Source organism: Wyeomyia smithii, chromosome 2, assembly GCF_029784165.1.
Source record: "Wyeomyia smithii strain HCP4-BCI-WySm-NY-G18 chromosome 2, ASM2978416v1, whole genome shotgun sequence".
NCBI classification, from domain to species: Eukaryota; Metazoa; Arthropoda; class Insecta; order Diptera; family Culicidae; genus Wyeomyia; species Wyeomyia smithii.
Genome location: NC_073695.1, coordinates 194,189,934 through 194,217,398, shown reverse-complemented (window position 1 = coordinate 194,217,398; position 27,465 = coordinate 194,189,934). Strand labels below are relative to the sequence as shown.

At 38.0% G+C, this 27,465-nt stretch overlaps 2 protein-coding genes across 7 annotated transcripts; one reads left to right on the top strand and one right to left on the bottom strand.

Moving 5' to 3' along the window:
* Positions 1 to 1,195: 1,195 nt before the first annotated feature.
* Positions 1,196 to 17,024, top strand: LOC129720816 (putative leucine-rich repeat-containing protein DDB_G0290503). Of its 3 annotated transcripts, none has more exons than XM_055672588.1 (7): positions 1,196 to 1,261; positions 1,961 to 2,246; positions 12,933 to 13,065; positions 13,119 to 13,423; positions 13,481 to 13,650; positions 13,970 to 15,234; positions 15,295 to 17,024. In XM_055672588.1, exons 3-7 carry the CDS (start codon positions 13,048 to 13,050, stop codon positions 15,403 to 15,405), a joined length of 1,869 nt encoding a protein of 622 aa, XP_055528563.1. In that variant the 5' UTR covers positions 1,196 to 1,261; positions 1,961 to 2,246; positions 12,933 to 13,047; the 3' UTR covers positions 15,406 to 17,024. The 3 variants fall into 3 exon arrangements, with proteins under 3 accessions (XP_055528563.1, XP_055528564.1, XP_055528562.1); XM_055672587.1 differs by lacking the exons at positions 1,196 to 1,261; positions 1,961 to 2,246 and adding exons at positions 11,847 to 12,103; positions 12,191 to 12,441; XM_055672589.1 differs by lacking the exon at positions 1,196 to 1,261 and having other exon boundaries at positions 1,889 to 2,246.
* LOC129720817 (probable citrate synthase 2, mitochondrial) lies at positions 16,645 to 27,409 on the bottom strand. 4 transcript variants are annotated; one of them, XM_055672590.1, is made up of 6 exons: positions 27,355 to 27,409; positions 26,941 to 27,046; positions 22,482 to 22,640; positions 19,983 to 20,109; positions 18,353 to 19,044; positions 16,645 to 18,293 (listed from the first exon to the last, which is right to left on the bottom strand). In XM_055672590.1, exons 2-6 carry the CDS (start codon positions 26,986 to 26,988, stop codon positions 17,919 to 17,921), a joined length of 1,401 nt encoding a protein of 466 aa, XP_055528565.1. In that variant the 5' UTR covers positions 26,989 to 27,046; positions 27,355 to 27,409; the 3' UTR covers positions 16,645 to 17,918. The 4 variants fall into 4 exon arrangements, with proteins under 4 accessions (XP_055528565.1, XP_055528566.1, XP_055528567.1 ...); XM_055672591.1 differs by lacking the exon at positions 27,355 to 27,409 and adding an exon at positions 27,103 to 27,345; XM_055672592.1 differs by lacking the exon at positions 27,355 to 27,409 and adding an exon at positions 27,113 to 27,345.
* Between the last annotated feature and the right edge of the window lie 56 nt (positions 27,410 to 27,465).

Here is a 27,465-nt window from a genome sequence, read left to right as displayed (position 1 = left end):
CATCTTTATTTTCATGAAAAAGATTTCGATTTTATACGATATTGGTTGACATCGGTGATATAATATGCTGGTATTTATCGTTTATCTGTCACATCAACATCACTGTCGATAATTTGACGTCAAGGAGTTTTGATATAGATAGAGGGGTGCCCAAGAATGCAATGATAAATAGATCATTGCACGATGACGTCACAAAACAAGAAGAAGAAAGGGATTTGACAGTTGTCGCGGGTGACTTATTATAGAAGTGTCTTATGTCGAATTCGTTTTTACGGCAGGACTATCCCGTCCCGGACTACGCTTTGCAGCTTAAAAAAACACTTTCCGAGCAGTTGCAATGGTGTGCGTATAATACCAGAGGTAGCTGTCACTTTTGTTTTGGTCATTATCGCCATTGTCTTTTATCGCGTTTGTGCTGCTGTACGAAAAATTTGCCAATTTACTGAAAAATGACAAAATAACAAAATAAAATAAATAAAATTCAACCTGATGTTAGACACGCGAAGAACGATAATCAAAGCAAACCGATTTTGACACATTTTTTTTTTATTTTGACACATACGTGTGAATGTGTTGGTGTCTTCAAAACTGCACTCTGTTTCTTGCGCGGACTGTCCGGGACAGAAAAAGGGTAGTCAGGGATAGTCCGGAAAATGTAAAAAAAAACAGTGATAGGACAAAGTGTAGTCCGCGGGGTAGCTACACCGCAAAAACGAAAACGACATTATTAAAAATTGCGTTTCCAAGAATAAACCAAAAGATCACAGCAACGAATTCGCATAGGCGGAGAGTTTTCCTATCTTTTTCGTACTCATATCATGCATTTTCACTCCCTCCTATCACATAAAAAGTGAATGGAACACATTGTAAACAAACCCGTGGGAAGTGTCAGAAAAGTGAGGTTATTTTTCGTGTGCAATGATCTATTCGGGTTATTCGCGTTGAAAGAGATTTTGAAGGCTGTTCGCACCTACGTGAACACTCATATGTAATTGTCAAAATGTGCGTGATGACAAGAGCAAAAATATTTCCTTCCTTCTTTTTTGCATGCAAAAACCAAATAAATATCAGCAACACCGTCAACGCGAATAGGCCCCTATAGACCTTTTTACGTACGAATGTGTTAGTACCACTAGTTGAGGAAAATTTTTAGGCGGAGAGTTTTCCCATCTTTTTCGTACTCGTATCACTCATTTTCATTTCTATCACATAAAAAGTGGATGGAACACCTTTAAACAAACCCGTGGGAAGTGTCAGAAAAGTGAGGTTATTTCTCGTGTGCAATGATCTCACTCTGAAAAAATGCACGTATAATTTACCGGGAAAAGTGGCTGATTCTTGTCCACGTTGAGGAAAATTTTTAGGCGGAGAGTTTTCTCATCTTTTTCGTACTCGTATCACTCATTTTCATTCGCGTTGACGGTGTTGCTGATATTTGTTTGGTTTTTGCATGCAAAAAGAAGGAAGGAAATATTTTTGCTTTTGTCATCACGCACATTTTGACAATTGCATATGAGAGTTCACGTAGGTGCGAACAGCCTTCGAAATCTCTTTCAACGCGAATAACCCGAATTTCTATCACATTAAAAGTGGATGGAACACCTTTAAAAAAACCCGTGGGAAGTGTTAGAAAAGTTAGGTTATTTCTCGTGTGCATGGGATTAGGATAGAGATGTCAGCTAGTTGGCTGGCACCAACGCGAACTCGCATATGCAATTGTCAAAATGTACGGGATGAAAATAGCAGAAATATTTCCTTCCTTTTTTCTCGCATGCAAGGCGAATTGCGAAATTTGTACACGGAAAACAAAATCTACCCAACCAGAGCGTACAAACTACTTGAAATGATGTAAACCTTATACAACTTACGTGTTGGGTAGTTTTGCAATGCTATCGCTGAGTCATTTCAACTTAATTTATTTAAACATGCTTTTACTTAATGATGGTGTATTGACAATAAGTCAACATTGAGTAGTTTGAACTCAATATTGGATGAAAAATCAAACTGGTTGAAAATTCTTAACCCGCGTGATGAAATTGATTTCGCGAAAGTGACAGAGATTTCTTTGATATTGGTGGTTTTGGTTTTAAATTGGTGATGTTAAGTGAAGAACGTGCTTTTGTGCTTCTGTTTTTGAATAATAGCCGCCAATTAAAAAGAAGATTAAAATTGCATTGTGAGAATGGAGCTAGGAACGGAGGCACTTAAAGGGGATATTAATGAAGCAAGTTACACCAAATTAGAAGGTACGTGAGTAGGCTTCGAGCTAGATTTTATAGATTTTTTTCAATGATACGCTTTTTTAAACTAATATTAATTCAATTGAATGAAACTAACTGAAATCTACCCAAGGCATAGTTTAAAAGATTGAACTTAACGTTGGGTATTTTTGACGTATTATTACCCTTAATACTACATACCTTCTATTGAATTAATCTACAACTACTCAAAATTGGCTTCCTGCACGGAACGAAGCCGTTGAGTGAAACCGACATGAAAATGGATTTTAAGTTTTAGTAAAGCGGGCAATGTATGCAGTTTGCGAGGATGCGAAAATGAACGGGAATAGAAGGTGTGACTTTTAGGCTTAGAAAAAATTTTCTTAAATTTTTTAAAATTTTCTTAAATTTTTTCTAAGCCTAAAAGTCACACCTTCTATTCCCGTTCATTTTCGCATCCTCGCAAACTGCATACATTGCCCGCTTTACTAAAACTTAAAATGTAAGTCATATGACAAAAATGAAATTAGTTCGTAAAATGAAAATGGATACTTTTCGTTTTCCGTGTAGGGTTGCGTCAAATGTCTGTTGGCCGTGTTGCCAACTGCTGGAGATGTGGTTATTATTGGTTTTCGAACATGATATCCGCGATAGCATGTAGCCGAGGTGATATCCGTTGACAGCTCGATTGTATGGGATATCAGGTAATATGGATGGTGATACCACATGCATGAGACATACGTAACACTCAGGAAGAAATCTTCCAAAAAAGTTGGTACAAAATGAACTACTCGAATGTTACCACACTCTGAATAAAATCACTGTTTCAGTTATTTTTGAAGGCAGTGTACCTTCGCAGCCCTGCATTTGTCTCGTTTCTACTAGAAAAATGCTGCATTGATTTTGTAAATAACTTTTTGACAGGGCTCGATAAAGCCGAGAAAAAAGAAATTCATTTTGTTCATTATTTATCGAGCAGTTTGACAGGACGAGGTACGGAGTAGCCACGACCGCAAGGTTGAAGTAGAATACTTTTACAAGAAAGATAACCTGGCTGCTTGCGTGTCAGTCATTTTTTCTAGTAAATAAATGTTGACCGTTCATTGGCAGTATTGTAATTTCTTTTTGTCTTATATTTTGAATGAAGTTCATTGGATATTTTTAAATTTTGTGCAAATGAGAAGTTGAAGTGCTGCCGAATTGTAATATGCACATTTAATACGACATCATTAAACGGGAACGGAACAAAAGCTACGGTTATGCAGAACGCGAATGCCGGCGCGATGCGATTCGCCTTACCGTGGTGAAATGTACAGCTCTTTTTAAGGCGAAGTAGAGCTATACATTTCAACAGATTTCGTCTTGCCGAATCGCATCGCGCCGTCATTTGCGTTCTGCATGACCGTAGCCAAACACTAAGCGACGCAAACACGTAATAATAGTTAGAGTATGCATGTAGATGAAGATAATTAACTTTGGTTTATAGCGCAAAACGAGAAAACATTAACTCTTCAAATAATCATTTGTGTTCTTCAAATTTCAGTTGTTCAATTTAATATCCGATGAAATGTTTGTTTATTATCTGATGAAGCTCTTATATAGGCCAAATGATGCATTCCCAATTTACTAGGTCCATAACTCTGCCGACCGTGCTTGGGAAAGCGCGGTATAACGACCAATCAGAGGTCGAATACAATAGTTCGAATGATAAAATTGCAATTTCATGCATTTGGTAGAAATCTTAGAAGATTTTCTAATCGATTGCTGCAAACACGAAGGAAATCCATCGAAAGCTAACCGATTTATAAGCATTTGAAATTTTTCTCTTTTTTTCAGTTTTAGATTTTCATTTTACATCCCTATGTAGCCGAACTTCTTGAGAGAAGTATTCTAATTCAAAATTAATTCTTCATTAATTCATTTGTTGTCCTTATAAGGACAATTGTTCAATTTATCATAGGATGTAGTGTTTATCTTACATCTCTGTGTTACCTTGATAGTGAGGACTAAGGGCATCTTCAGCGGTGGTCTATTTTTGAAACATCTTTATACTAGATTTACACCAGCGAAACCTAAATAGAACCAGCAAATATAGACCAACTGTTCGTTCTCCGCACCGGTGTTGTATATCTTGTTGTTTTAAACCGCTGACATCTGTCACACTGTCAACAATTCAATACCCCATGCTACCAGTTAATGAGACTTGTTATAATAAAAAACACTCAATATTTAACAAACGGAAATTCGATAATTTTTACGCACATTAAACGATTACTTTGGCAAGACACTTTATATCCACAAGACTTTTTGGATTTGACGGTTTGACCCGAGCGTCAATGACATTTCTCAGGATGGATTGGTATGATCTAAAATTTCTGCTAAAAGTAGGGTTTCGGAGGATAGCGTAAAATATTTGATCGCGTAGGTCACATATTGCCAGTTATGCTTCAAGCTTAAAAGGAGCAGTCATTGTCATTTGTCCTGCGGCTCATCTAACCCGCAAAGTGGAAAAATACGAAAAACGAAACATAACGCCCCCCAGCGAACATTTAGTTTTGTTCGAGTTGCTCGAAACGAAATGCGCAATGTCACCCCAGCATTTTGAACGTTTTCAGTTCAGTGTCTTCTAGGAACATTTTTCTGGCCTCTTGAGTTCTCCTCTAGTCCCAATACAATTAAGGCGACGGTTATGGTCTTTCAGAATTCCCCCTTTTGCGACAAACCTGTACATATTCTGCTTCAGAAAAGCCACAAAAATGAATTATGAGTTGTCCTAAAAATCTTTGTTTTGTTTATTCCACAACACTCGCAAAACGCTAACATGGAAATAGCCAAAAATGAGGCATTCAATTGAAATATGACATTTTACCCACCTATTGGCAGCGTACAAAGGGTTTTAGAACGATCTATTTCTTGTTCCAAAAAGTGACAAAAATAGACCAAAACGTATACCAGTTTCAAATTTTTTCAATTTAGATCTGGTATAAAACAAAATTTACACCACCGGTGCAGCAGTGAATTTGAGTTTGTTCCAAAAAAATAGAACAAAACAACGGTTTGGACCACCGCTGAAGATGCCCTAAGGCGCACGGTTAACACAATGAGAAAGGTGTTTGCACATTGAAAACTAGACACGGCTTTACTGGAGGAAGTGTTGGCAAATGCATCTACCGCTAATACCACCGCTATCATACGAAAGTGCATCGTTTCATGTGGGGAATATCAACAACGAAAAATGACGCGCGTCTAAGCATAACCCGAACTGTTTCGCCGTGCTGCTCCCATTTACCTTTACATCGGCCTCAGGGAAGTACCGGCTGCATCTGCATCTACCGCTGAGGCTGTCACTATACTGCTGTTGGTACCAAAAGCTATTAACTCTTCAAATAAGTGTGTTATTTGTTCTCAAAAGAACAATTGTTCAATTCAAAATCGGATTTACGCAATCGCATCTCTGTAATATTACCTACAATAATATTCTTCTGAACAAACTGACACAACTTTCCCATTAGGCCTCTGCCATAATAGACGCGAACCGATTCGCTCAGCTGTAGGTTAATGTACAGCCATCAGTAGAGCTGTACATCAACCTACGGCCGAGCGAATCGGTTCGCGCCGCTTTTCGCGTCTACTATGGCAGAGGCCTTAGAGAAAGTTGCTGGCTGATGTATTCACTTCATGCAAGCCTGCTGCTGATGCTTCCCGCTACCACAGTGAAACAGCATTTTAGTGAAGGGAGTGTCGTTGCATCAGCTGACCCTGCTACTATCGATGCTGATATACCCGCTGCAACAGCTACGCTATGCTATACGCTGGCCCAACTGCTGAGCAACTGCAACGCTATCCGTAGCCATGCCACAGTTGTGGCCACCATTGGTATCCGCTGTACCTGCATCTGCTGGCCCTGCTGCTATCGATGGTGAGATCCGCTGAAACTGCTACACTTATTCGCAGCCATGCCACAGTTGTGGCCGCTATCCGCTATCGATGGTACCCACTGCTCGCTCCCGCTGCTGCTAAGGGAGGACTGCTGTCGTCGCTGTTCAGAACTACTATGAGCGGCTTCGACTAAAACAGGCTCTTATATAGGGATGAAAATAGGAATGAATTATTTTACGTACGTGGTGGAATGATATAACTTGAAAAATATGTGTGACTTCATTCTGGTTCAGAGCGATCATTTGATAAGCTCCACCTCTTTTTTCAGTTTCTAAAGTTTTTCCTCAGTTTCGTAGCACGGATGCACAAAAATGATTTCTTGTGAACATTCTGTCAAGCCGGACCGATAGCACTCTCATTGAAGCAACAAATTAACATGTTTTGTGTCGTGTTGCGCAGCTTGGTTGAAGAAAATGTTCCCGTCCCCATGTCGCATGTAAGCAGATTACTGCGTTCAGTAGACAGTAGATAGTGTATCCAGCGAATAAACACCGATGGTGCTCTCACACACGCAACGGTTTTAACCCGTATCTTATTGCGGTTTGTAACATCAAGCGATTTCGTTTGCTCGCTGTTGCGTGTTGCATCATGTTGCAACTTGGCAGCTGGGAGACGACAAAATTCTGTTTATGCTGATTGATTGAATCGACTTCATATGAGCTCTGCATAGTCGAACTAACTGCTTTTGTGAATGCGTACTAACAGGGCAGTTTATTATTCAATGTCGGTTATGCTGATCGCAGCCTTTGCGCTGCCCCTACAGTGGGGGGTTTACTAAATAAAGTGAAAATTAGACAACTACAACAGAATTTGATTGCATCCCGCACAGAATGTCTGCTTGTGTTGATGCCATAAAATTATTATCCTTCAATTATTTTTTTATTTGCCTTCAAAAGAGCATTTTGCTGTTCAAAATCGGTTGCTAATTACAACCTTTGAGCTGCCCTAACACTGGGGGAATTAAGATACACGGACAACATGCACTGTGGAAACTATTTCACATTCAGTAAATTAGACGGGTGCAACAAATTTAAATTGCTAGGATGCAACACAGAATACTTGCTTGCGTTGACAAAAATTATTAACTTCCAATGACTTGTTTATTTGCCTTCAAAAAGGCATTTTGATTCCCAAAATTGGATTTCCTGATGGCAATCTTCATGCTGCCCCAACACGGGGGGAATAATGGCTGTCTGGCGACACACGCTGAGAAAAACCGCGCTGCTCCTGAGACGTGGTGACCAACCACAGAGCTAGTGCTGCTGCTAAGGAAGGACGACTGCTGTTGTCGCTGTCTAGAACTATTATGAGCGGCTCCGGCTGAAACAGGCTCTATTATAGGCCAAATAGCATGTTTTCAATTGCAAGGTATATGATCCTGTCGACCGTGCTTGGGAAGCAAGCATATAACGACCAATCAGAGGTCGAATTTTTCGTTTTGACAAGGCTTGACTATTTTCAATAGTACAATAGTGTGAATAATAAAATTACAATTATCTTATTTTGGGAAGATTCTTAGAAGATTTTCCAATCTATTGCTGCAAGAACGAAGGAAATCCATCGAATACTAACCGATTTATTAGCATTTGAAATTGGACATATTTTTCACTTTTTTCGGTTTTAGATTTTCATTTCACATCCCTATGTAGCCGAACTTCCTGAGAGAAGTATTCTACTTCAAAAAACGCCATTGTTACGTATGTCTTATGTATGTGGTGATACGGCCTCGATAGCACAAATCGCCTGATATCAGGTGATATGCGGTGTTTTGTAAACGGGGTATTAAGCAGCTGGACAAATATCCAGTTGTACATTCATTATATGTTTTAAACTTGTTTCTGAATAATTTTTTTCATTCATGATCGGAAATCGTAAGAAGTTGCTGAACATAATCGACCAAAAATGGTAAAAAGTGATAAAAGTCGATGCAACGAGATGCGATGATTTACAGTTTGGAGGAAACAAAAGCAACTTTACATGGGTTTACACGTTTACTAGTGTGCGTAGGTGGAAAGTCACTTATCTCTATTACAGAAGACGAGGCGAGCAAAATGTTGTATTTTATTGTTTTCGCCGCTCGCTCTGTAATAGGGGTCATACCTAGGGGCTAGACAACTTTATTTTCAAGAGAAATATTTCGGTAATATTATTCGATATTGGTGGATATATTTTGATATTTATCGTTTATCTGTCACATTCATATCACTCCGACAGACTCCGACAGTAATGTGCTGTCAAGGAGTTATGATACAAAAGACGGGTGACTGAAAATTCAACGATAAATACTTTGTAATATCGAATATTGGAAATATATCAAAAGTGTCTTGCCTGTCTTGCCCCAAAGATCATATACCGCAGACAGACGTCCAAGCTGAGTTCCAAACTTGTGTAAAGTTTTTTGGAGTAGCAATCCGTAACCAGATAGCGCTACCAGTACCACCAGCATCGTACACCAGCGAAAAAAATGTATTGTAGCGATAAGGTCACCAGGCGGCGCTATTGTACAAGTGATTTATAACGCAATTTACTTTGAAAAATTTACACGGAAATTTTTATCAACGTATTTCTTGCTTGGACGTCTGTCTGTGGTCATACTTTGTAATAGAGCAAGATCGCGCCAAATGACCGATGGTCGAATATCGACCATTTTTGATTTGAATGAATCTTTGCGCATGTATTTGGCTTAGCAAACTGAGCATTTTTCACAGATGGAGAGATATTTTACACCCATGAGTTACATTCTAAAAGGGCGTATGCCTTTTGGCATAGGTTTTATTCGAAGCATTGTAGCCCAGAAACCGTTGGTTGTATAGCAAAACTGTCTGAGAATGAGTTGTAGGAAATTAAAAATGCACCATAAAAAAATATACACTGTACAAAAAAAAATTTTTTTACCAAAAAAAATTAAAAATAAACATTAAATTTCAATTTAAAAAGAAGAGTTGAATTTTTTTTTATTTTTTTTTTTAAAGAAACTTGACGTTAATACACAACTTTTTAAAAAAAGTCCAGGATGGAGAAATGAAAAATATTTTTTTTATGGTAGATTAAATTTGTTATAAAAATTCTAATTTAAACATTTTTCAAAATATTTGTATTCTGACGATTTTAAAAGATGCAGAGAGTCATTTTAAATCAGAAAGCTCTTGGCAGTAAACTTTCTAAATGCATCGGTTTTCGAGTTATTTTTAATTTAAGCTCGAAAAATTATTAATATGGAAAATACACGTTTTTCTTAATTTGTCCATGGTTCTCCAGCAAAAACCATACGTTCATTGGAATGCTTGATCAAAAATATACAATTCATTCTTTGACAACAAAACGATTGGATAAATAACTCAAGCGCTAAACCTCAGCCTGCCTACACGTTCTCCCTTGCCGAATGTTTCATAAAAATATATGTTTGTCGTGCAACACTACCTACTTACTAATAATAACTGTTTGTAAAGTACGCAACCAATAACTACTGGGTTACCTATAATATCTGTTTTCGTATATAAATACGATTGCACTACTCCAGATGTGTTAGGAACAGTTTGCATTTTGTGAAGATGAATAAAGTGAAAATGGAATACACCAGGCCCAAATGCTGTAAACCCTTTCCTGGTCATCGGTGCTTATCCAGCTTACGCAAATTAAACGAAAACGTTATTGCAAAATTAAAAACATTGAACAGTCAAGCTCATTTTAATAAGTCTTTATCAATTTGTGATTCGTTTAGTTATTTGAATGATAGTCAAGTCACTATTCATCCCTTCGTTGTTTACTATTCAGAATCTGGAACACTTAAGAATATCAGCTTCATCATAATTTCGGAAGTACTCCATCACGATACTGTTGCGGTTCAGGTGTTCATTGCCAAATTAATGAGTTTTTTGAAAACAACAATAGAGTTGAAAAAAGCGATATTAATGTCTGATGGAGCTGGAAATAGAAAAAACTTTGCAAGTCCTTGCAGGTTCAAAACAAACTATAACGTCGATTCAGAGTGGCATTTTTTTGCGACTTCTCATGTTAAAGGCCCATGCGATGCAATTGGTGGCATATTAAAACGAATGGCAGGGAATGCAAGTTTAGCTAAAGAACATGAGCATCCCATTACAAGCGCAAAAGAATTGTATGATTGGTCTAATCAGAAAAGTATAAAAATTCATCAAAAATGTCATTTAGCTGGGTATCATATGAAGAATATGAACAAGGAGTAACAGAATGGAGCAATATTTTCAAAAAATCTATAATAATAGCTGCCACACAAAAGCATTATTCTTTTGTTCCGATTTCGGAAAATAAGATACAAACGAAGCTGTTTCCAAAAGATGACGAATCATTTACTTATGATGTATATAAAATATAAGGTGAAACTAGTTCTGTAAAGTATCTATGTCATAAAAAAATATGTTCCTTAGATAATAAAACTCGAAAATAAATATTTGATTCTCATATATATTTATATCACTTAGAACATTTAACTCTTTTCTTGAGAACTGTTCGCCCAATCGTTTTGTTGTCAAAGAATGAATTGTATATTTTTGATCAAGCATTCCAATGAACGTATGGTTTTTGCTGGAGAACCATGGACAAATTAAGAAAAACGTGTATTTTCCAAAATATTAATAATTTTTCGAGCTTAAATTAAAAATAACTCGAAAACCGATGCCTTTAGAAAGTTTACTGCCAAGAGTTTTTTGATTCAAAATGACTCTCTGCATCTTTTAAAATCGTCAGAATACAAATATTTTGAAAAATGTTTAAATTAGAATTTTTATGAAAAAATTAATCTACCATAAAAAAATTATTTTTCATTTCTCCATCCTGGACTTTTTTTAAAAAGTTGCGTATTAACGTCAAGTTTCTTAAAAAAAGTAAAAAAAAATTCAACTTTTTTTTTTAAATTGAAATTTAATGTTTTTTTAATTTTTTTTTTGGTCAAAAAAAATTTCTTTTGTACAGTGTATATATTTTTTATGGTGAATTTTTAATTTCCTACAACTCATTCTCAGACAGTTTTGCTATACAACCAACGGTTTCTGGGCTACATTGCTTCGAATAAAACCTATGCCAAAAGGCATACGCCCTTTTAGAATGTAACTCATGGGTGTAAAAAGTCACTCCATCTGTGAAAAATGCTCAGTTTGCTAAGCCAAATACGTACGCAAAGTTTCATGCAAATCAAAAATGGTCGATTAAATTTTCGCGTATTTCCAGGCGATTTGAAATGATTTTGCTCAATATTGAATCACAAACAAACAACAACAATATCGCATACTAGCCTGGAGGGCTAATAGCGGTCTCGATCAACTAGATTTGTTGAGAGAATTCGTTATCGATATCGTTATTAGCACGTTGTGCATGTTGTAGGATAAGTACAACGATACACCGTGCCCCAGTGCTGAGTCGAGAAAATTTCCAGCTCGAAAAGATCCTCGACCTGATAGGAAATCGAGCTAGCCGAACGACATCGCTAATTTCTGGTTGGCATAAACAGAGTAGATTCCACCCAGTTTTTGACGTATCACGCCCTTACCCAGAAGTGAGTAACCATAAAAGTACTCTATTTAGGGTACCTCCACTTTTTTCGGAAATGGGTTATATCTAACTCGGTTTAGAGTAACAAATAATGAGCGTGTGTATGTTTGGGTAACTTTATTTTTCTGTGTAAAGTTAAATTTTAGAGCGTGCACACGCTGCTTTATTTTAACTCTAATTTGATTAGGATCTACTCAGTTTGGTATTCTTATGCAAAATGTCAAAAAGTGAGTTATCGGGTACTGGATAATTGAGTAACATTTACCCAAATTTTCATAATTACCATGTTTACTCAGTTTTGAGTTATTATCCATGATGTTTACTCACCCCTGAGTATATGTATATGTCAAAAGTTTTCAACAGCGATATTATCTGTTTCCGAAGAACAATTGGTGTCGCTTTTTATTCGTTTGCTAGCAGTAAGTATTTGATTTTTCATCAAATCAATAATTTCCTAATCAATTACATTACAAACAACATGTAACAATATTCCATAACAATTTCAGCCCAACATCATTATTGCAGAGGATTTGAAAACATAAAAAACATCTCTTCAAAATGAACAACCGCATGTTGTGTGTCCTGCGATGCCGTTTTAAGTCGGGCTTTTATTCGTGATAATGAACGGAAACATTTGTATCGATGTACAGTGCCCAATACATGCAATCGATACAATTTAAATCCTTCGCAGTGTTTGGTGACGGATGATGATACTGTACAAAAACATGAGCCACAGTTCACGGGCAACTGTGAACCGGTTGGTTGCCGCATTATATAAAGACACGTGAATGATTTAAAACTTTCATAATGTTTCGATGAAAAATAAATCTATGATTTTGATTGTTCTGAATTTATTTTATTTATTGAGTAAGATTTACAAAAACCAGAAATCATCAAATTTAACTTGTACTCATTTTCGTTAATTCCTGGTTTGCATAAACAGAGTAGATTCTAATCAGTTTTTGACGTATGACGCCCTTACTCAGAAGTGAGTAACCGTAAAAGTACTCAAATTAGGGTACCTCCACTTTTTTCAAAAATGGGTCATATCTAACTCACTTTAGAGTAACAAATAATGAGCGTGCAGGCAGGTTAATCGGTAAATCCGGTAAATTTGGTGCTTCTGCTAGTCTATCAGCTAATTTTTTCGAAGTTCGAAAGACTTTTGGTTTTTCGAAATACAAGCAGTTTTTTTTCAGCAGATGAAGTAAAATTTTCAAAAAACCATTTGACATCTCTGATTACCAGTAAAGTTGCCACTCTAGCGCGGTGTGTATTAATCGAAAGTTAAAGCAGAGTAAATCCATTATTCGTTCATTACTTCACTGTTACTGTGCACATATTAAATTACTTATTTAAAATCATGGATGAAGTCGAACAGGTAAGGCAGACCTTTCTTCGCATAACGCTTCTTAACAGACGAAAACTCTACAGGTAAACCCTACTGACTCTGAACTACCATGTGAAGACGCTTCCGATCAAGCTACTTCCGGCGATGAGTCCAATAGTTCAGAAAGCAACGAAATAAGTCAGGCTATTGTGGAAGAAGTACGCGCTTTATACCACTACGATAAAGTACAAATTTTAATGGAGTTAGTGAAAAGTCGTATTCACCAAACCAGACTTAGTCAGCGAGTAGAGATAATGCAACTAGCACTAGAGGAGGCTAGCGCGTCGAAGATGAAATTACAGCTGGATTTAGTATACAGCAATCGAATTGCTGTGTTGTTACAGGATGCGTATGTTTTATCTTATTCGTCCGATAAGCACAATAACAATATTTCCTTAACTTTCAGTGCAAAGGAACAAGTCGATCTGTCCACTAGAATGACTGAAAAATACAACACAGCTGTTGACTTAATGAGCGAGTTGGACCTCAAGCGGGTACAGTTGCTCAAAGATACGCGTGCACTGCAGAGCGAGTTCGCCGGGGCTCAAGAGCAAATTGCACAAATCGAGAAAGAACGTTAGTATACTGAATACCCATCGATTTATATAGATTGTTAACACTTCACTAAAAAAAATTTATATAGATTGTTTCTTAAATGAAATTTCAATTCACTTTGAATTTTATCACTTAACAACTACAGGCAGACATGTTTTTTGGTTGAATGATGATAGAATTGAATGTGAAGTGAAATTTAACGTGACGTATGCTTCCGCTGGAAGCATGAGAGTGTTATGGGACTTCTTTCCATAGAACATTGCATTGCAGCGCACACCCTGCCGAAGTAGTCCAATACCCTATATCTTGTTAATGTAATTGTTTTTTTATTTTATTCTAGTGCAAGAACAAACGTCTCGTGCTGAATCAGAGTCAAACCGAATCATTGAACAACAAAAGCAGATTGACGATTTGTTGCATGACAACAATCATTTAAAGGAACAGCTCACGCAAGTCGAAAATCAGAACCAAACATTAATTTCATCCCATTCAGCTCAGCTGAATGAGATTGAGATGTTACTGTCAAATCAGAATGTCCAATTAGCTGACGCGGAAAAACGTATCGAAAAAGAAATTTGTACCAACGCTGCTCTCAAAGAAAATTTTGATGCTGTTCTCGCGGAAAAACTGCAAATTTCAATGGAATTAGCAGGATTGGAAATCAGAATGGCAGAAAAAGAAAAGGAGATGGAATCTAAGATGCAAGAAATAGAGAAATCATTCCAACAACAATATACTATCCAGATTACAGAATCTGAGATGAAGTGCTCTAAGCTTAATGAAAAGATAGTAGAACTAAATAGCGAAATAAAAGCTCTAACTGACAGTATTGAGAAACTGAGAGCAGAGCTCGCTGATTCTTATAACAAAGTGAACAATGAAAGAAACACTTCTGAAGAGCTTGAGAACAAAGTTAGTGGAATGCAAGCTATTTTGGAGGACCGCAATAATGAACTATATTCCCTTCACGCTAAGTTGAATGGAGAGCAAAAGCGATTTGAGGAACAAAAACAGCAGTTGCAACAGAAAAATTCAGAAATGCAACTTCGGTTGCAGAATATCCAGTCAGAGTCGGAGACTCAAAAAAATAAGCTAGAGCAGTTGGAGACTGACCTTGCTAACTACGTTTCGAAACTTTCAACCATGGAGGATCAGCTTAATGCGAGAAATGAAGAACTACGTATACTTAAAGAAAAACAATCTATCATCGAACAGACAAAAAACGCAGTTCAGCATGAAAGCACAGCTGCTGATCAAACATCTAAAATGAATTGTAACAATTCGATTGCCTTCCAATCCACTCTACAGCTAACTTCAACACCTTTCCGACCGATTGAGCTCTCCGGCAGTTCTGACGAAATACCACCTAAGATAGCGCGTAACATTGACACCGAAGAAACACCAAATGTACAGAAAAGTATTGGTAGTAGCTCAAATTATAGTACCTTTCAACATAGAGTTCTGCAGAAAAGAGCAACAACACAATACAAGTTTTTCGGTCGAAAATCACCAAGTGCAAAAAACAACAACCAAAAACCGTTGTCAATCGGTAATCAACGAAGTCAGAGTGTGGTTCTTCATGAGAGTTTAAATTTTAGTGACGCGGTAAGTTTTCATTATCACTTTGCTTATTCCATATTAAACTTTATTCACTGTTTTATATAGAGCACCATTAACATTGACGACGACCCCATAGAAAATACCAACATTTCTAACATCTCTTCTTCAATTCGGTTGGTGAAACCATTTTTTCGAAAAAATCAGGAAGATCCGTAATTTTCATTGCTGATGTTTGTTTCAACTGTTTTTTATTGTTGCATTTTGTTAAAAAAATTCACCCGTTGATCACAAGTTTGACTAATTGGTTTATCTTTAAACGGTCTACTGCCTTCCGTTTATAATCAAATAAGTGCCACATATGTAATACATATGGTTTTATATCGTTTCGTTATTAATATTTTTGTTGTTAAAGAGAAAAACGAAAAGAACCAGTTCAGTTTTGAATTTATACTGTTCACGTGTCAACTATGTTTGTAGATGCAATTCTGCGTACTTTAATTCTGTTCAATTGTAATAAACTATGTTAACAATACGTTATGATTTTTTAATAGTTTTTTCCCCATGTGCACCAGAACAGATTCTCAGCTTCCATCTTTTCCTGTTTTTTTTTTATTTGACGTAGATGAGCATTTTTTGAAAAAAAATAAGTTAGAGTTTAACTGAAACGATCTTGATACTTAAATTTACAATGATAAATCACAAAGTAATGGACTTATAAGTCCCTAAAACTTAATGTGGTTCTCTTTCGGACCCTCCACATGTTATAAAAAAGAAACTTTTTAAGGATGCTTTTATACCTCAACACCATAAAAAACGAAACACTCTGGTAGTATCCATAATCGAGCGATGTGAACTAAATTTTATGACGAATTTCAAATTAAAAAACAATGAAAACAATGCCCGGATGTCTGCTATGTGCCGCACTTCTATAATTAGCAAAATCACTATTGAGAGGAAGTAATATGCCTATTATTTTTATCCGTGTATGTGTGTTTGTGTTCTACCTAATTACGCTGAATGCTCTACTACACTAGTCCTGCTCCTCCTGCCAAGTATCTTCAATTATAATTATGATTCCCTGGAAATGTTTTGACTATATGCCCTTAGGCCTTTTTTAATTATAAAAGGGACTTCTATAATTAAAAACGTCATTAGTCTTGTCAAATTAAGTGTCAGTATATAGTAGCGTTAAAAAGTTAAAAGTTAAAAGTATAAGTGGGCAGGAGAAGAAGTCTGAAAATAAACCCATGCCTAAAAAGTCTTTCGGCATTAATGGCCCTGATTCTACTTAGGTTCGAACTCAAGACCCTCCGCCTGTACTCCCCAACATTCGTTAGAGTAGCAATTTTTTTTTTAGGATTAAAGCTTGTTACTTGCACGTGGCAATGAAAACATGATGTATGCACAAAAGGATGATGGGACTGTTTCGTTCAGTATTTAATCATACGGAGCAGATTTGAATAACTTATTTTTATTGCAGTCGTAAGTAAATTTTAACAGATCCATACAACATCATTTATCATTTCATGTAGATGCAAAGAAAGAAAACTGAACTGAATAAAAGCCTTTGTATACGAGAATGTTAAGAACAGAGTGAAAACATAAGGAACTTCAAAATAGAAGTAATTGAAACAATTGAGAAAAATATCAGTTTGGTCTGCGCACCACCTATTAATTTTACTATTGTTTACATCACTCTTGCTACATTGCGTTTAAGTACTCTATATTCAATTTGCTTTTTGAGCCCTATTCACTAGCTTATTATCATTGGTTTTGACTTGTTTTGTTTGTATGGTGATGCCTAATGCTATAACTAGCTTAGTTTACATTAAGCCCATTCACATTTTTACACGGTGTTACATTACTGTTAGTGTGTATATTATAAGTGCAGTTTCTGTCATATCAATTTTAACCAATCCAGGGTAAGATTTGTAAGTTAAGCTTTAAACTGTGCAATGGACACATTCAGTGTACATAAAATGTACAGTTTAATCCAAAAGAGAACACAATATTTGATCTATTCCCATTCGAATGTGCTTCACCTTACTGAAGTATTGCTCGCAAGTGACTTCTTCATTGTAAATCAATCGCGAAAACACCAAGCCTTTGCCATCATCGTAGGTTATTGTAAGAATTTAAGAAAAATGGTTGTTGAGGTAGCATTTTCACTTCGGTGTTTAAAGGTGACTAATTTTGCTGCTGCACGAGAAAAGAACTTTTTTATTTTTGTTTCTTTTTATTGTGATTCTTTTTCTCTAACGCTTTATGAAGGCTTCTATTCAACACAGTTGGTTTAAACCTATTATTTTAGGTATACAATAAATAAAAATGATTTCAGGTCTGCGAGAGTCTTCCACTCATTCGCTGGCTTTTTTTCGCAAGGCCTTATTTTCTGATGGCGCTCATGAGGCAATTGCGTTGATTTGCTCTCTACAATTAGTTAAGTTACTTATGCTCATAACACTTAATTAAAATCATACAATTTTACAAATGTATATAAGTAGAAGTTTTCCGTATTATTCTTGAGGAGGCAAAGACTACGCAAAGATGTGAAAGGAAACTTGAGTTGAAGGTTTTTACTCGCTTGACAGTTGTAGACGGTCTCTTCAACGAGGTGTCACAAATTGTCTCTAGAATGTAGCTTATGCTTGGCTCGTACGGTTGCCACAGTTTCGGGATAATTGTTGATTTGATTTTTGGTTGATGTTTGGATAGTTCGTTTCGCTGATTTACTTGCCACCGGTAGCTTTGACCAGTCCATCTGTGGACATGGATTTTGGGCGTTCGATAGGCAGACCAAGAGCGCGGTCCCAAACTAATGAAGCCAACACTCCAAGAGCGCGGGAAACACCGAATAACACAGTGTAATAGTTCATTTCTTTGAGTCCGTAATATTGCAGCAGCACACCCGAGTGAGCATCTACATTTGGCCATGGGTTCTTGACCTTGCCCAATTCAGTCAGAATTGGGGGAACGACCTTGTAAATATTGGAAACCAGTTGGAATAGGGGGTCATTTGGCAGATGTTTCAAAGCAAACTCGCGCTGGCAAGTGTATCGAGGATCGGTTTTACGAAGTACGGCATGCCCATACCCGGGAACAACCTACAGAAAAAACATTAATTATCAATTAGATTATCTATGAATAATTTTGTTGTAATTACCTGTCCCGATTTGAGGGTCTTCCAGATAAAGTCTTTGACTTTCTCTTCACCCGCATTATCACCAAGCTCTTTGCGTAGTTTTTGCAACCACACTAATACTTCTTGGTTGGCCAGACCATGGAGTGGACCAGCCAATCCATTCATTCCTGCCGCGAACGACAGATAAGGATCGCTCAAGGCTGAACCAACCAGATGAACTGTATGAGCAGATACGTTGCCACCCTCGTGATCACTATGGATGGTTAAATACAGCCGCATCAATTCGGTGAGCTTTTCATCTTCGTAACCCAACATCTTGGTGAAGTTAGCGGACCAATCCTTCTTTGGATCGATGGCACCTATACCCTTGCCATCACGGTACGTGTTACGATAAATAGTGGCAGCAACAACTGGCAGTTTAGCAATTAAGTCCATACTGTCTTCGTAGACGTACTCCCAGTACTTGCTCTTGTGCACACCCTCGGAGTAAGCCTTTGCGAACTTGCTCTCGTGGTTGAGAGCAGTCACGGCGCAACTCAGCTGGGACATTGGATGCAAAGTGGTTGGCATGTTGTTCAGCATTGTAACAACGTGCGACGGCAATGCAGCGCGATTCGCCCATTCACGTGATAGCGCATCCACTTGAGCCTTGGTGGGAACATCACCGGTGATCAACAACCAGAACAGACCTTCGGGTAGAGGTTCAGCGCCACCTGAAACGAACGATTTTGAAACGATTAAAACATGGAAATATGAGAGTACCGACAGCTATTTTGTCAAAGTCCATCTCAAACAATAACAAAACCATTTTAAAATGTTAAACTTTAATAACATTGCACCGATTGGTACAATTTTTCAAATACTATTTAGAAAATAACACATCTCTCATTGATACAAAGGTATATTGAGAGAAACACGTGAAAACTTGAGAATGCTGTTCGTGAACCGAAACTATTTTTTTATCGAAAATATAAGATTGTGCTGCGACTTGCATGATCAACTTTGAAAACAGGTTGTCCTACAGTCGTGTTGACGAACCCACACACTGGATCGAAATGAAATCCACACAACAGAATTGACGTAGTTTTTGAAACAGTAACAGGAGAATTTAAATACTTTCTTAAAACTAACATTTTTAGTCAAAGAAAAATGCATTCCTTTTAGTAAATTTTTGAGGCATATGAAAAATAGAATCAGGATTTCTCTCCTGAATCATCCAAAACTAATTAAGCTTCGATTGCGGTAACATTTGGTAGGTGAACATAATCGACAGCTAATGGGCGCATTTCAGTTCAGTTTGCCTACGGCATTCGAATTTCCAATTGTAGACGAGACCATATATCGTAGACATGACGTCGTTGTACTTTAAATGTTATTTCCACGTTCGCAATCAACTACACTCTGAACAAGTACATCATCGAGGCGTTCGTACTGGTTTGCAAACTAAGCCGTCAATGCCAACACAACTGGACGTGACTGCCTTTCGTTGCTTGATAGTAAATTAGATGCTGACAATGACCATTCTTTACATTTTATTATTTAATCCTTGTATCTTGACAGTTATATTTTTCCTTAATGCAGTTAAATGCAGTTTATCCCCATAAAGTTGATTATAAATTGTTGGTCAATAACATTCAAAGTTAGTGCTTACCTGGAGCCTTGGGTAATACTTTCTGGCACTCCGGAATCGACAAGCCACGGAAACGGATACCCTCTTCCGGATCCAGAACCGAGGTTTCGCACACCAAACCCTTAATACCTCGCATTCCACCGTACATCTGAAAAAAAAAACGAACACATAAGTCCACTCATTATCACATTGGAAGAGTAAACATGAACGAATCATGTGATTGCTCGTGCGTTGCTCGGTAGTCTGTTGTGTTTTTTCCCACGATCAGTTTATAAATAACCAAAATTATGTAAGAAGCAACACCCAGAAATTCAATTTTTTCCTCTAGTTTTTGTCTCGTCTTCGGTTTCTGTTTTTATTATGTATTTAGATAATTTTTTTCTAGTGTTAGAAAAATTTAAAACATAAATCAAGCCTTCAATTATTACCAGTATAATTCAAGGTGAAAAACATGAGATGTTATCTACCTCCCGAAAGTTTTTTTAATATACTTTTTATAAACTCGTAACGTCGCGTCATTGAGCTTGACCTTCCATTGACAGCGCTTTGCATTCATAACGTGTCCCATAGTCTATGTATTAGATGTGTAATTGCATTTACTCAGAAATCGAACTGTTGCAGTGCATCGCATGCTAAATAGGGTTACCGTACTTGCTAGTTTTAATTAAATTTATGACATTTAAATTCATTTTAAAATTTGACAATTTATAAATTTTGGATTCCCAGTGTTTGATTAGCTGTTCTAAGTAAAAGGTATGAAAAGTGCCACCCTCATGTACAGGAAGCACTGAGCTGCAAGCTTAATGAGCATCGAGAGCGAGAGTAATCACTTCGCCCGCGAATGATCAATCATGCTGCCTGTATTGTGTGCAAGGTCTGGATCGTATCAGTTTAGTACATATACCTATACATACTTGCATCATCACATGTTCGACGATGACAACTGCAAGTTTATTATCACCGTCAAACTGGTTATTTTCCTAGTAAATGCGACATGTGCGATTGACCTGGTAATATATGCAAACAGAAAAGGTTGTAGGTAAAGGTGCCAACCGTGCCAACAGGGAAATTACGATAAAGCGAAAACGTCAACAGAACCCACTCCTACTAGCTTTTACAGCTGATTTTATCATGAAGCAACAAAAACATTTCTTGTTTGACTACAAGTTTATGGTGTCACGTGACTTTAAAAAAAACTGACGCTTTCGTTCAACTACAATGCTAAAAGACGTGTATATTGAATTTTATATAATCAATCACATGGCCACTTATCATTATTCGTTGATAAGTAAAAATACTGCATTCTATAATAGACCTCCTGTGTATTTTGAAGGTGACATCAATGCATCAGTAGATTTCACAGTAAATTCTACCTAATAGTAGCCTCAAGACTTAGAGTGGCTGTGCTAATTGTCAAAAATGTAGCATCAAAGCTAGATGTCAAGCAAAATGTTGACCACTCAGCGGAAAAAAATGTTTGTATCAAAGAAATGAAAAGATATACATACTTTACTTTCGCGCATAAGGCATTCCAACAAGATGAACATTTAACTGATCATTGTTTCATTGGAAACGAAGTTAAAGAATCTAGTCAGTGAATCTAACCTTTGTACAATGTGAGATTTTGCTTACAAAAGCAATTGTGTCAGCATAATGCACCTAACAAGAAAATGTTTACAAAACAATAAACGGACAAAGGCGCACGCGATGAATGTGAGATTAGTTACCCAGATGTCGTACACACTATAACGATAACCTTTGACTTCAGTGTCGGTCTTGATTGCAAATCTTTCAGAACTTGTGAGATTGGAAGGTGGTTGATGTAGTCTGGATATTCCAAAAAATCCAATGTTCTTGGTGTCATAAAAACAAGTTACTATTTATACATCTATAAACCCAACAGAAACAAAATATTACCAGCAAAAAAAAAACCCAGGATTTACCAAGAGACCAGTTTATCCACATGATTAAACTGTTTAAAGTTGCCAGCTGGACCTGGTTCATTTGATTATGCATGTGATTCGGAAAATCCTGCAAACAAATCCCCGTAATCGACTTGGTTGACGCCTGCGCTTGAAGTGATTGTTTTGCTACAAGCATCAGCGGTGACATACACAGCCGCAGTCCAGTTAACGTAATTTGTCAATTGTGATGACATACTACCCTTCTCGTTGGTCATTCAATTGCCGACGCTGATGAGAGCTATCATGTGCTGCATATGCGGGGGTCATCTGTGAATTGAATTATAGCACGGAATGGCACAAGCTGACAATTGTGGCACGCACTCATTCTATTGATGGTAATCAATATCTAATAAGATTATGATAAATCAATAAAGAAAATCTGTGCTGGTGGTAAAATCAAGCGATATGACGATTACCTTCTTAAAAAAATGCGTAACAAAAACAATATTTTTATATTTTTTTCCCTCAGGCCACGATGAACGGAACCCCGTTAATGTATTTTATGACTGCTTCATGTACAACTGACAGGAAGATTTCATTCAGAGCCTAAACTTACCATATCAACGGTAACTTCGCCCACTTTGGTGTTTCCATGTTGCTTGCGGAAGTTCTTGATGCGCTCCTGCTCTTTCGGAATCTTGTCGGTTAAGATTGCCTTCAGATCTGTGCTGTCAGATGCATTCCGTACGTAGTTTGTCAAAACTGGGAGAACATTCTGTAATCAAAGAGAGAAAATATGATAAATTTTCGGAAAGCTGATAATTTTTATCGACACCGCCAGAGCTCCCGTTTTCTGTTATAAATAAAAAATCAATTATCTTATCAAGTGAGTGATCAACTGGATGAGGCAACTCCTTCTTATCAGAAATTACATCAAAATCTACCACATGTTGCTGTGTTGAATCAGGTGGTTATTTTTCCAACCAATTAATCAGCGATTCATCAATATATGCTCTCAACTCTCCTTCTACAAGTGGCAGTTGATAAAATTTTATTATAACGTAACCGATTGATTACAAGCGGTAATACTTGACTCAAAAGTTTTATGTAAGCATACAATGAACAATGTTTGGTGGCCTCGATTCGCAATTTACAGGTGTATTGCAACTTGTATTTATTCTGTACATCAAAGGATTGTATACATATGCGCTCGATAAAAAGCAGTACTTGCAGTTTTGCTTCGGTATATTATTAAAAAAGTTTTGGATACAACTGCCCCTTACACTCCCACATTACAGGCTTTTTATTTATATCATTTTATTGATATTAAAATTATTATTTTTGTCAACATTAAAATTTATTAAAGAAATGAAACAATCCAATCTAATTCATTTAAATGGTGTTTATGCTGCGTAGAGCCACCCGTCAGAATGTGGAGCGATATAGACTGAAACGGAGGCAGCAAGTCCAACTCTTCAAGGAAAAAAAGCGTCGCCAGGAAGAGGAGGAAAGTGAAGAACTCGAGCAGCTGCACCGCACACACGAAACACGAAAGTTCTACCAAAAACTCAACGGATCCCGCAGAGGCTTTGTCCCACGAGCCGAAATGTGTAGGGATAAGAATGGAGGCATTTTGACGGATGATCGTGAGGTGATCGAAAGGTGGAAGCAGCACTACGATGAACACCTGAATGGCGTGCAAGCAGGAGACCACAACAGGAGCGGAGAAGACGTGGTCGGTGCAACGAACGACGAAGATGTGCCACCCCCCACAATAAGCGAAGTTAAGGATGCGATCCGGCAGCTCAAGAACAACAAAGCGGCCGGAAAAGACGGCATTGGAGCTGAGCTCATTAAGATGGGCCCCGACAAACTGGCTAGCTCGCTGCATCGGCTGATCGTCGAGATCTGGGAAACAGAACAGCTACCGGAGGAGTGGAAAGAAGGGGTTATCTGCCCCATATACAAAAAGGGCGACAAACTAGACTGCGAGAACTATCGAGCGATCACAGTCCTGAATGTCGCCTACAAAGTGTTTTCCCAGGTCATCTTCCAACGTCTGTCACCATTAGCCAGCAGGTTTGTAGGAAGCTATCAGGCCGGCTTCATGGAAGGACGGTCTACAACCGACCAAATCTTTACACTGCGGCAGATCCTCCAAAAGTGCCGTGAGTTTAGAGTCCCTACACACCATCTTTTCGTCGATTTTAAAGCCGCATACGATTCAATAAACCGACAAGAGCTATGGAAAATTCTAGACGAGAACGGCTTCCCGGGGAAGCTGACAAGACTGATTAAGGCTACGATGGAGGATGTGAAGTGTTGTGTGAGAATTTCGGGTGGAACGTCGAACCCATTCGAGTCTCACAGGGGGCTCCGACAAGGTGATGGTCTCTCCTGCTTATTGTTTAACGTCGCGCTAGAGGGTGTTATGAGACGAGCGGGGTTTGACATGCGGGGCACGATTTTCAACAGATCGGGTCAATTTATTTGCTTTGCGGATGACGTGGATATTGTCGGCAGAAAATTTGAGACGGTGGCAGACCAGTATACCCGACTGAAACGTGAAGCAGATAGGATCGGACTGAAGATTAATACGTCAAAAACTAAGTATATGCTTGCAGTTGGTTCCGAGCACAACAGGGCACGCCTAGGCAATACGGTAACAATCGACGGGGATGAGTTCGAGGTGGTCGACGAGTTTGTGTACCTCGGCTCTCTGGTAACTGAGAATAACGATACCAGCCGGGAGATAAGGAGACGTATTATCAGTGGAAGTCGTGCCTACTATGGCCTCCATAAAAAACTACGGTCGCATAATCTGAGTCTTCGCACCAAGTGTATCCTGTACAAAACGCTAATAAGACCGGTCGTTCTCTACGGGCATGAGACGTGGACAATGCTCGAGGAGGACTTGCGAGCACTCGGAGTTTTTGAACGTCGGGTGCTAAGAACCATCTTTGGCGGTGTGCAGGAGAACGGAGTGTGGAGGCGTAGGATGAACCACGAGCTTGCGCGCCTCTACGGTGAACCCAGTATTCAGAAAGTGGCTAAAGCTGGAAGGATACGCTGGGCATGTAGCTAGAATGCCGGATAGCTACCCTGCAAAATTGGTGTTCGCTTCAAATCCGGCGGGAACGAGAAGGCGAGGGGCACAACGAGCGAGATGGGTGGACCAGATGGAGCACGATCTGCAAAGTACCGGGTGCCCGCGGAACTGGAGGCAGGCAGCCATGGACCGAGTGAATTGGCGGAACCACATTATGCAGGCCATGTCTTAGGACGTACTTCCATCTAAGTAAGTAAGTTAGTAAGTAAGTAAATAGTGTTTATCAAACCAGTTAAAGATATTGTACTATTTAAATTTACAAAACAAAATTTATATTCAGTGGAAAAGACAAAAATTATATCTAGTAGAAAAGCAATAGACCATTCATTCATTATGTATATAATTTCTGCAAAACCGTCATTGATATCGATTTTGTTAGTCCAGCCTATTCAAAAGAAAATTACAGCTGTAGAAGCAGAACATGTTTTAAGAGAAGCCTAGGAACTCAAGAACGAGTGCATATCGTTTCAATTGCCCATTTTCAAGCAACGGATGGTGCGACCAGCGAGCCAGCCTTTGGGGCTTTAATCATAACAGCTCAGCGTATTTCATGTAGGTACTGTTTGGCGCTGTAATTACTTGTTGATGTATTACAGGCGGGGGAGGTTGAGAGGAACAACTACCGCTGTAGCCAACAGCCGACCAAAGCCAAAGTTGTTAGCTACAACACAAAAAGAAACAAAATTGGAGGCACGGCACAAACTTGTTCTCTCTTTCCTTTTCCTGAAGTGAGTATGCTCTAGTATTATACGGTATCAAATTTTTTTCACGCACATGGTCAGGGTCTTGAGAACTGTGCTATTGTCGCCGATTCATAACGCGTACGTAATTATTCGCACTCATACCAACAGACGATCGCGCCCGTGGTAACAGCCTAATGGATACGGAGGGTCAAATCATCTTCTTATGAACCGGTTTTCTTATTCCTTTACTGACTTACGCTCACATCAGTTGTGGGTAGCGGCTTGCAAGCAAAACCGGAGCTCAAGTAGACTTTTTACCACGTGGTGACGTAAACCGGCAACTAGGAGGTAATTTAGACGTGTCGCAAGCTTAATGATATGGCTCAGTGCAGTTAGATTCTTGGAACTGTGGTGCATGTTTTTATTGCTAATTACCAACTATTCGTACAAACTCAAGTATCGGCAATTAAATAAAAATGAAAACAGCAAGGCCATCGAAAAATAATAGCCTCAACAAGTTTGTCCTATGTTCCGAAACAGATACATTCTTGTTGTATTTTGGATACTTAAAGTTAGGAAAATGTTAACTATTTTTGTGCAACAGTATACCTTAGTCAATTTATAATGGTTTCAAAGTAAATATGAACCCATTGAAAAAATTTAAAATACAAAAAAATACTCATGACAATGTTTGAATACATTGTAGAGGTTAAAAGCTTGGTTGAATTAACTGTAATTACATGCAGTTTCACGCACTCTTACGTCATAATACTATACTACGCCCTCTAAAGCAAGACCAGGTCATCTTCACTTCACAGAGCGAATAAGAGCATTTTGCAACTTTCGTATCACTTGCAATGAAACCGTCTATGTACTACAAAATATGGGCTACTACTCGTATGTACTACTTCAATACACTAACACTGACTTATGTGCAATAATTTGCTCTCTGCTCAATTTTCTCTTGACTCCTTCAAGAATATAGAAACTACATAGATTTTTAATAGTACTACCAAAATATAACCTAATATTACTTCAAAAACTATTATTTCACATCTTTATATTTGAAAACCCTCAGAAATATATTACTAACTGAAGTACAGAATCTTGCAAAAGGGAGACCGATAGCAGATAATTTAAAGAAAAGTTCTATTCATTACGTAATATAAGGTGACAGATTTTTTTTTTTTGCAAACTCTGCAGTAAAGAAAATCGCCCAAGCCTGTGCTTGGAAACGCGGAAAGGAATTTTTTCGCGGGTTTAAATATTTTAATTCAACTTACCTTGTTGGCGCTGGCCAATTTAGATGTGTAGATGCGGCTGAGAGCCATTATCGCCGATTTTTTTCAAGTGCGGTTTTTTTTTCACTAACAGACTAACCTTTCGAGCCTAGAAGAGAAGAGTGAAAATTTGAAGTAATTTTAGCCTGCTACTATTTAGAATACTAGGATTGACAGGAATGACGGCTTCAATCCCCCTCTAGGCACACATTCACTTATTATATTGGGTGAAACAAAACTTTACTTCAACAGTTCCTTTCGAGTTACAAACAAGTCGAACCAGCGATTTTATCGTATCTAAATATGCGATTTCTTCGCGCACACGCACTTTCCACCCAGCAAAAAGAAGGCACCAAACTTTTCTTTCTTGCTGCTGCTTATCTAACTCTCACACCGTAATATGAAGCTCTCACCAACCTGTATACCACCTCTGTTCTGCTCGCTACCACCAGATCAACTGATCGAAAGCAGAGAGAATCGCGCTTATTGAAGGTCCCGCGTTGCAGTTTGATTGAGTACCGAACCAAA

What these genes read in the sequence shown, in the direction of transcription:
- LOC129720816 (XM_055672588.1), top strand. An exon ending in GCTGTGTTGTTACAGGATGC is followed by an intron (nt 13,424 to 13,480) that starts GTATGTTTTATC and finishes CTTAACTTTCAG; the next exon opens with TGCAAAGGAACAAGTCGATC. An exon ending in TGCACAAATCGAGAAAGAAC is followed by an intron (nt 13,651 to 13,969) that starts GTTAGTATACTG and finishes ATTTTATTCTAG; the next exon opens with TGCAAGAACAAACGTCTCGT.
- LOC129720817 (XM_055672590.1), bottom strand. Translation starts at nt 26,988, where the DNA reads ATGGCTCTCAGCCGCATCTACACATCTAAATTGGCCAGCGCCAACAAG. An exon ending in AGTATTACCCAAGGCTCCAG is followed by an intron (nt 19,045 to 19,982) that starts GTAAGCACTAAC and finishes CGTTCGTTTCAG; the next exon opens with GTGGCGCTGAACCTCTACCC. An exon ending in AGACCCTCAAATCGGGACAG is followed by an intron (nt 18,294 to 18,352) that starts GTAATTACAACA and finishes TTTTTTCTGTAG; the next exon opens with GTTGTTCCCGGGTATGGGCA.